This window comes from Nanorana parkeri, unplaced genomic scaffold, assembly GCF_000935625.1.
Source record: "Nanorana parkeri isolate BGI_ZX_2015 unplaced genomic scaffold, ASM93562v1 scaffold838, whole genome shotgun sequence".
Taxonomy (NCBI): domain Eukaryota; kingdom Metazoa; phylum Chordata; class Amphibia; order Anura; family Dicroglossidae; genus Nanorana; species Nanorana parkeri.
In genome coordinates this window covers 34,925-44,842 of record NW_017307106.1, presented here as the reverse complement: position 1 = coordinate 44,842, position 9,918 = coordinate 34,925, and the positions used below count along the sequence as shown (strand labels likewise).

The following is a 9,918-nucleotide window of genomic DNA, read 5'->3' as shown; positions in this document are numbered from 1 at the left end:
AGGGGTCTATCACATCATACAGTTCACATTTACTTCACATTCTTTCCTTCCACTGAAATGTTTAGGCATTAGTTATGTAATCAAAGTATCCCGCCCACTATTCTAATCACTGCAGGTCCCATTTCAGCTCAGTCACATTAATAATTAGAATGCTGATCTCAGCTTGCTTTTCCAAATAACTCAGTTCAGTGCTGCATCAGAACGCGGCTTCCCCATAACACCAAGTAAGGATGTACATTTCAAATATTAAAGATTAAGCTTGTCTCATTGTTCAAATTAACACTTTAAGGGCCTGTGTCGATGGGTTTTCGGCTTGTATTTAAAAGAGAACTATGGGGTAACCTTTTTTCACATAGTTCACTTTAGGGTCATGAAAGGAAATATGCCAAACAAGCTATTGCCCGCTATATGCTGAGAGCGCTGCAGCCAGGACGGATTCCAACAATACTGTTGAGATCTACTTCACTGGCTGATTGACAGCGGGCTCTGCCTATCTAGAGGCAGAGCCAGCTATGTCCGCCCGTCCGTCCCTCCAGTCAGCACTGGAGAATTGGAGAGTGGAGGGGGAGAATCCATGTGGAGATCAGTGACTGACAGTCACCACTCTCTGCAGGGAGATGTTTGGGAAGTCAGTGAGCGGCGGTATGTTTCTGCTCACTTCCCGATCAATAGAGCCGACATGTGACAGTTTCAACTAACCGGAACTCTCATCTAACCAGAAAAAAAAATCCCCTGTGTACTCACTGTTCTGCTGATCTGCAGCATATATTATCCTGGAAATGATAGTGTGTCTATTTGTCTTAAGTGTGTCTATTTGTCCTAATTTGCTTTTCATTACTGCATTTCCATATTAATATGAATTCAATACAGACTTTATGTTATGATATGGTATAGTATGGGGTATGGGATTAGTTAGACCTATTTTTAATATTGACTCTCAAGCAACCAGAAACTAAATTTATCCAGAATCTACCAATCCCGTGGATGCCGGATAACAGGGAGTTTGCTGTACTATGACCTCAAAATGCAATGAATTCAGTGAATGGAGGAGGAGCAGTTGAATGACAGAATTATAATAATAATTATTATTATACAGAATTTATATAGCACCAACAGTTTGTGCAGTGCTTTACAATATAAGGAAGACATTACAGTTACAATACAAATCAAGACAAGATGGTAAGGTGGACCCTGCCCGTGAGAGCTTACTATTTTCACCGTCCATTCACAGAACTCGGTGCATTGTAGGATTATAGTAATAGGAACTGTGAATGGTGGAGAGAGTAGAGGAGGCCCGGTTCAGAACTTTTTACAGTAACTGCTCTCACACTTCTCTCAAGCAGCCTACTTGGCACCACTGACTGTAATATCCAGGGACTGTGAGGTGGGCAGTGAGGAGAAGATTTTTTAGATGGAGAAGCAGCTGCATTTTTTTTTCTAACCTTCCACCCCCAAAAAATGATATAATTGTGAAGAAACTACTGCAGTATCTTGTTTGTTAAACAACATTTTAATCATCTTTTACATTATGATGAAAGTGCATATCAGGGCAAAATATAAACAAAATATTCAGTACATATATTCAATGCATGCACATTTTATACCTGCAAGTATAGAAAAATACCTGTTGATCTTCCAGAAGTCCTTTGCACACCCAACTTCCTATCTGGGCTGACAACACAATGCCTGTTCAGAACAGAACTCCACATGTCCTCAACCTCTATCTGCCCCACTCCATATGCTTACATTGAATTGTTTCCTAACAAAACAATGCCTTACTCTCAAGAGCCTTCCCACACACTGGTAATAGTGTCACAGTGACAAATAAAAGCTGTTTCCCACTACAGGAACAAAGTCAAAGAAAAATGCTGGGACATGCTCTAGACTAGAGGGGGAAAGGCAAGTTTGGAGATACATTTGAGTAATGCCTGGACATACACTTCAACTAAAGTTAATTTGCAATGTTTAAATTGATGTAGATAGCACTGCAGCCTAATTCCAGGCTTTTTTTTTTTTTATGTATTTTTTGTGGGGAAGAGTAGCATTGTTGCTCAAGGCAAGAACATTTGTGTACCTACAGGCTCCATTGATAAAAACATGTCCTTACCCTTATGCAACATGGCTGTTGGTCACACAGCACACATAGACATGGAATGCACGGTGTGTGCTCCGCAGCTAAACCATGCACAAGGAGACCAAGAAGAGAAAACACAAATGGCAAAAGAGTCCCTAAGGGCATAACCTAGCCTGCATGTGAGCTCCAGTGTATAGTCCATGAGAAGCAGTCAAACAGGGATCCCTCTTTGGCAGGCTCTCAAAGACTATACACTGGAGCATGTATGATACCCAGACATCAGTGACTTGCAACAGCCATGCATTTATCATAGGGAACTAAGACTTATTTCTAGCAGATGGTCCTCTGCCAGGAAAACAAAAAAGAAAAAGGTTAGGTAGTTAGGTACAACATTTTTTAAGATGGCCTCATGGAGTAGCTGAGGAGGTGATGTCTACCTATTTGTATGTTTCCATTGCATTGCGTTTTGACAAAAAGTGAGGGTAAATCTCCCCAATAGGAATACAGAAGACAATAAAAACCTGACAGACACTCAACATTTTCTCTGCTTTATCCAAAACAAAGTAAAAACGTTTTGGCTGGATTTAAATGATCCTTGTCCTAGCGTGCCGCTAGGACGAGGCAAATCCAGCCAAAACCAGCAGGTGACATAAACTTACTCTAGTAGAACTGTCAACTGTCAAGCGTGATGTTATGGAATGCAATCATTTGTAAGGTCTGATCCGCACTGTATATCAGCCAAATGCAGTATAAATGACAGATTTAAATGAAAACTATCAACTATATTCTTACCTCCAGATACCAGCTCAGTCTTTCCTATTTTTCAGACATGATCATTACTTTATGTTATGAAAAAGGAAAGAATCTTGTAGCAATTTTTCAGGAGGTTGTAGCACCTCTTTGACTGACTCCATAGATTGAGAATGGTTATTCTGCATCTCCTACAACAGCCAGTATGTTGTTAGAAATGCTTACACAGATTGGATTATTAGTGAATAAAAATAGGTATGCCTGTACTTCAAGGAAACTTTATCCTTATAACAATTACATAATCTTAGGAATTACATTTATCAAAACTGGATACTAATTTCTGTTAATGACCGTCCTTCTGGGTACATAGACGTGAGTAAAAAGGTTGTGAAATTTCCCATACACAAACTGACTGTGCAACGTGAAATGGAGTAGAAGTCAGTTGTGGCAATTTGCAGTAAATGGTTTAAGAAACTGGAAGTTTCATAGTTGTCTGTCTAATGACCTAGACAAATCGTCAGATCTGATGGGTACTATTGCAAAACGATCAGTGTTAAATGACTACATCTAATAACCTGTCGCAGACCTCTACGTTTCAGTACATCAGCTGCCTGCCTGTCACGCTGTTGTACTGGCCTCAACGTTTTTTTGTCACTGACCTTGAACAAGCATAGAGATAAGGAATCCTGACTCTTGATTACAGAACCTGATCCAGATCTGTGACCCAAAAAGTATTGAAGACATAGCCAGCATCTTCAGAAGGAGACCAGCAAAAGTAGCCCCCATGATTCCTTCCATTACAGATTACATACAGACAGCTTTTTTTAAATAAAAATTGAATACAGCGAGGAAGGGTTAGAACCTCTGTCAGGGTTTTATTGTTTTATGTCTCTCAGTTGGGTGGATTTATGCCCTCTTTTTTACGTTATGATTGTTATGACCAAGACAAAAAGTAATGGGAAATCCAAAATGTAACCGTTTTCAGCAGAACAGGGTGAGAGGGGAAATGATTCAATGGAGGCACTTATTCCAGTGACAACTGTCTAAGAGTCTAAAGCTGGCCATACACTTATCTATAAATAACAATAGAGCAGATTCCTCCATCAACATGTAAGAGTGTGTCGATCGAGGAATCCCGCTTCTTGCCGGTGGCCACTGTCAAACTACCCGACGGGAGCGGGCAGCTCATTGGCTGCCGGCTCCTATCGTATGATCCTATCGTATATTTTCAGGCCAACTACTTCGATTAGCTGATCGAGAGATGGCGACTGAAAGGGTGCCGACAGTGGCACACACTATGCGCATTTCGTCTGGTTCCTCAATTCACATCACATCCAGATCATCTCCAGGCCAGACCAGATTGTTTCCAGACCCAAAATGCATCCTAATGTATCCCTATGTTATTTCTGGCCTCTGTTCACACCAGCACAGTCCTTCCAGACCAGACCAGATAAATACTGTATGTCTCATTTTGTCTGATCTGTAATGCACTGGAACGCATGGAAACACATACAAACACACTGGAATGCACCAGAAAGCCCATTTTAAGCTTAAAAAAAATCTCCTGAACATGAAGATCACGGTAAAATTGCTGTAAAAACGCAATGCACTGCATTCCAGATTTCCAGAACCATCTCTTTTTGGAGAGATATCCTCTCACTTCCTATTCCATTTCCTGGACAGGAAGTGAAGGGAAGTATTTTCAACTGAACACAGTTGGTAAAAAATAAACTTGCAGGAGTTTTAACCATTCCCTACTCTACCCAAATGAAAAAAAAGCTTTGGCTATAGATACATGTTTAATCATGATGTCCATGGTATCCACACTATCCTGAAGCTGTTGGGATGGTGATGATGATGGGACAAAAATACATCTGTACAGATGTGATGTTCTGCTGCTGTAGTGAACTACTGCTGCTGGTTGACGCTAAGCTCAGTTGAGTTGGTACATACCTGACTGCTACACTTGGCTCAGAGTGGTTTCTATTCAAATTGTTGATGTATTCATTTTTGTGATGCTCTACTCCTGTGGTGAATGGTACGGGTGGAAGCTGAACAGCTGATGACACGTGAAAATGTTGGCTATAGGTGGTTCACCATTGTTTCTTAATAAAGCTATTTATTTATATTGCTAACTTATTAGTAAAAAACGATATATCTCCCCATTTCCCATGCGACGGAGTTAAACAAAGGCCTACATAGTAGTAGTCTAGCGATGGCTCCCTCCATAGATACAGTGGAGAAGTGAGCCTAGCCACCCAGAGACAGGAAGTGTGTTATTTGTAGAATACCAGTTTTAATAAATCCTAAAGAAAATTAATGCAGGCATCTCAACAATGTATATTACATTTTTGTTTTTGTGTTCATAGACACTTTAAAACTTACATGAGGTTTTATTAACTGGGTTCACACATAATTTAGGGTACAAATCTAAACTGCATATGAAAAGTATGATCAAAGGTAGTTATAACAGGAAGATGGATATGTATATGATGGAAAGAATAAGATGTTACATGTCTCCAGGTATTGGTATCAGCTCAAAGCATGGATACATTCAAATAACCTTTAGAACCTTCCTCGGTGAACACAATATATAGGGGTATGGGAATATGGGAATTCTCAATAACTCATACACACACACACACACACACACACTAAACGGGATGGACCTGTGTGTTTTTTTAACCTTACCAACTATGTAACTATATAATATGTGCCATCGTCTGCGAACTGGGCCACTAGGGATCGTGGTTTTGCGTAGCAGTCTAAAACCAGGAACAGGCCTGGAACGCAGGTCTTAGAGAGTGATTGGACGCAGCATCCACTAAACGCAGGGAACCAGGGGCAGGATGTCTGCACAAGGAACGTGGGTGTGCCAGAGGCACAGGGTCTAATGAGCGCCTGGTTTTCTGATATGGAAACTGGACAAAAGGGAAAATCCGGCACGGATACAAGGATAATGCCTTCAGTCATTTGCCGAAATTATAATTGTGAGGCCAAGCTTGTGTTCATACATAAATTTTTTTTGCTGTTGGATTGCTGTTCAAAGATTCCCACCCTGTAAGTTGCTACTATAAAGGAAAGCCAATATCTGACTATTACCTTATAGGTTTTCAAAACAGACACCAGAAAAGTTCTGAATGAATAACATTTTGAATATAACATAAGAGGATACACAGCTGGTAGACAACTGGGATTGTGGATTCTATTTAAGAGCAACTGTGCTCTAGACATGCAGTTGAAAATCATCTGAATGCATACGGCTGATTTCAGACCAGACAAGATAAATTCTGATTAATTGCTATGGGCTAATGGTAGGGATGCACCGATACCGATACTAGTATCGGTATCGGTGCCGATACCGAGTATTTGGGTGAGTACTCGTACTCGCCCAAATGCTCCGATACCTAGCACGAGTACTTCCTGTATCAGGAAGCCGGGCAACGCATCATTACACGCTGCCCGGTTTCCTGATTGGCCAGGAAATGGCTCCATGCTCTCTCATCACTTGTGATGCGAGAGCATGGAGCCGACTTCCCGGCCAATCAGGAAGCCGGGTAGCGTGCAATGACGTGCTGCCCGGCTTCCCGATTGGTCAGGAAGCTAGCAAATCCGGAAGCCAGGCGCCGTGTAATGACGCAGCACCCAGCATTCTGATTGGCCGGGAAGCCTGCGTCATGCTCCCTCGTCATCTCATGAATCATAATATTAAGAAAGTGACCTTAAAGTATTAGTTTGTATTGCTTTAGAAAAAATATGACCTGTCCCTTTAAGAAAAAGTATCGGTAATTGGTATCTGCGAGTACTTGATCAAAAGTATCGCTACTCGTACTCGGTCTTAAAAAGAAGCAAGCACTAGTTCCAGGGAGAAGCCAAAATAATATCAATATTATAAATGTAATGTGCCGCACTCTCAAATGTGTTCTATATCTAGATGCAATATACTGTATATACACTGAGTGGCCAGATTATTATGACCACCCCATCAGTACTTCGTTGGGCCACGAGATGACTTCGTTGGGCCGCCTCATGATTCCACGAGATGTTGAAAGGTGATGCGAGGACACTGCACTGTTGCCCTTCTGTTGTCTTGTACCAGGCTTGCCACTCTTCGTTCTGCCCTAACATTGACTAGTCGCTGACGGCCACAATTCGCACGTTCAGACCCAGATTTTCGGCTGACATTCCAGTCTTTAAATACTTTAACAACAGCTGCTCTTGAACATTTAACGAATTCTGCTGTTTTGCTGATACTCGCTCCATGGCTCCGAGCGCCAACAATCATCCCACGTTCAAAGGCTCTTAAATCACGTTGATGTTATAAAGGTCTGAAAAAGCCACTTCCCTTTTCAATCTCAGGTGGGAAGTTAGCAGGTGTTTCCTCAGTGAAAAAGATTTCCTCTTTCTTTCTCCACTATAAGGGGACATACTTCTCTAGTGGTGGAATCGCTCCCCAGTGGTATCAACAACATTTCAGCAGATGGAGACAAAAGAGTACACTCCATGAATTGTATAGCATTTAATATACAAATGTACTTACAAACATAGATGGTAAAATCAGTTTTCAAAGAGGTAACACTCTCCTATTACATGTAGCAACACTGCAGTCTTTTCAGTTAAATCCCAAGCTCCTCCCTCGAGGATATATGTTTTATATTAAACTCTATACAATTCATGGAGTGCATTATGCAGTGTCCACCTTTTGTCTCCATCTGCTGAAATTTTGTTGATACCACTGGGGAGCGATTCCACCACTGGAGAAGTATGTCCTTATAGTGGAGAAAGAAAGAGGAAATCCTTTTCACTGTGAAGCACCTGGTATCTTCCCACTCCTGGTTGGTGTTAAATTCACCTATGCAGCGGTGTCCCTCTTACAGTGTATGGGTTTTGGCTAGCAGGGAGGGGAATAAGAAAAAATACTTACATTAGTCCTCACTGTCACAGGCTTCCTTCGCTTCATGCAACTGGTCCCCAAATCTGTTTCACGTCCCCACCGAGTGGGCTGAAGTCCTACATTATACATAAGACCAGCAGTCCTACATTGTACATAAGGCTGGCGAGGGTCAGTCCAGATCTCGAGAGCATCAGACAATGCCAGTTGCCAGGGGAGTTAGCAATAATATAACTACTGTATTATTCCTTTCCCTCTTAGCCAAACAAGCATTTTACCCATACAGTGCAGGGGGGACCAGACTGCATAGGTAAATTTAACAGCACTTTTTTTAGTGAAAAATTCGGCAAGTGGCTCAATTACTTTGCCCATTTAATTTTTTAATGAATTACTATCTGGACAACGGTTGAATCTATCTATCTATCTATCTATCTATCTATCTATCTATCTATCTATCTATCTATCTATCTATCTATCTATCTATCTATCTCTCTATCTATCTATCTATCTCTGTTTGTCGATATGCATGCACATGTGCTGAATGTGTAACTTCTGTGGTGGATTTTTTTCTAACTTTATAAATCTGACCGGGATGTTGAATATTATGTAAATTGGAAAACCCAGCCATAAAAAGGGGAAGTAGGAGAGGTAAGGGGAAGATAGTTTGAGTTGCTGCACACTATAAAATGATGGTATCTGAAGAAATAAGGCATTAGACCAAGAAATTCCCACTGCAGGCCGATTCTAAGAGGAAGGATGTTTGCCACCAAGGTACTGTGCTGACTTCTCTCTGCCGCTGAGCATGAAAAGAACGGACTTTTTTTTAAATATTTCTACTGTTTTAATTTACATTCTGTATTCTACATTTTCATTGCTTATTTGTTTAAGTATGCAAGTTTTAATATTTTATCCTAGCTAATCTAAATTTTATCATTGTGAAAAAAGTTTTTGGAGAATTTGGCTACCTCCCCCCTGAACACATCAAATCAGGGGGGAAAAGTTGACTGGCCACTAAGGAAAAAAACTAGCTGGTCCTGAATATCCCACTGTGTGTGTGCAAAATCATATTTTCAGTCTATGTCCATTTATAATAATATGTATTACGAAAGGTTTTGTTATGATAAGTTACTTCTGCTAACTGATTTTTTACTAAGTAGTATAAGCTGCTATCATATGAAAATGTGTACCTTAGTGACATGTTGATTCATCTGCATTTTTAGACAGTAACGGGAAGTTTTGCTGGCATGATCCATGGCCAAACTGTAAATAACCTCACAGAACTAGTCATTCAGAGAAGCAAGAGAATGATTTTAGACACTTTGGGTGTTGGATTGATTGGAACTACAACAGAGGTTTTCCATAAGGCATTGCTATTCAGCAAGGTAAGCATTTTACCTGTTCAGAGGTGTAGGCCATTTTATATGTGAGATGTATAGGCCTTCTTAAGCAAACATAATGGCATGTAGCACTATTAAATATGGATTCCTTCAACTTTCAACCTTACAAAATGTGCATAAATGCAAATTAGACAAACATATAAATGATCGCTGACATTTATGGGGCTTTTCAGACCAGTGAAGGATGAATTCTGGTTCTTTGCTATTGGTTATTACACTTTGTTAGTTGGTCCTTGTTTCGTTAAATTGTTTTATTCTAATGGAAGGTTGCCTGTGGGGTTAAGCCTGTGGTACCAAATTACCAGCTTCATATCAATAATAGTCATTGTAATTAAAAGTTTGGAGAAATATTTAATTCCCTCTGAAAATCTGCTATTAATAGTTATATAACGTCTCCTAAATTGTGTACATTTGTTCCTAAGCCCTATTGAACTATATGTTTATAATATATACTTGTCTACACAAAGTAGGCAATATAAATGCTGCTTGGAAGTGTCGGTCATATATTTTTCACAGCACAGACTACTTCAGAGCTAACCTGACACTGTTCTGTACATTGCATGCAAGGGAATATTTGGGGCTCCATGTATAAGACTTCCACCCAATGTAAAGCCAGACAGAAGTTGTTCGCACAGCACTGGCACCCCAAATGGTGCTGATGAATGTAGTCACATATAGGCGGGTGGAAGTTTTATACATGAGTCCCATAATGTTTTTAGGTCAATTTTATTTAAAAAAAATTTGTGTTCAGCTTTTAATTTGCATATACACTGTATACTGTATGTGTATATATATATATATATATA

The 9,918-nt window shown here is 40.2% G+C and overlaps 1 protein-coding gene across 1 annotated transcript in view; it reads left to right on the top strand.

The window, feature by feature from the left end:
• The first annotated feature begins 8,432 nt into the window (after positions 1 to 8,432).
• ACOD1 (aconitate decarboxylase 1) overlaps positions 8,433 to 9,918 on the top strand; it is a 9,866-nt gene continuing 8,380 nt past the window's right edge. Inside the window, exons 1-2 of the mRNA XM_018565382.1 lie at positions 8,433 to 8,486; positions 8,936 to 9,097. Of these exons, the coding sequence (XP_018420884.1) occupies positions 8,472 to 8,486; positions 8,936 to 9,097 (177 nt within the window). The 5' untranslated portion in view covers positions 8,433 to 8,471. The remainder of the gene's footprint in view (positions 8,487 to 8,935; positions 9,098 to 9,918) is intronic.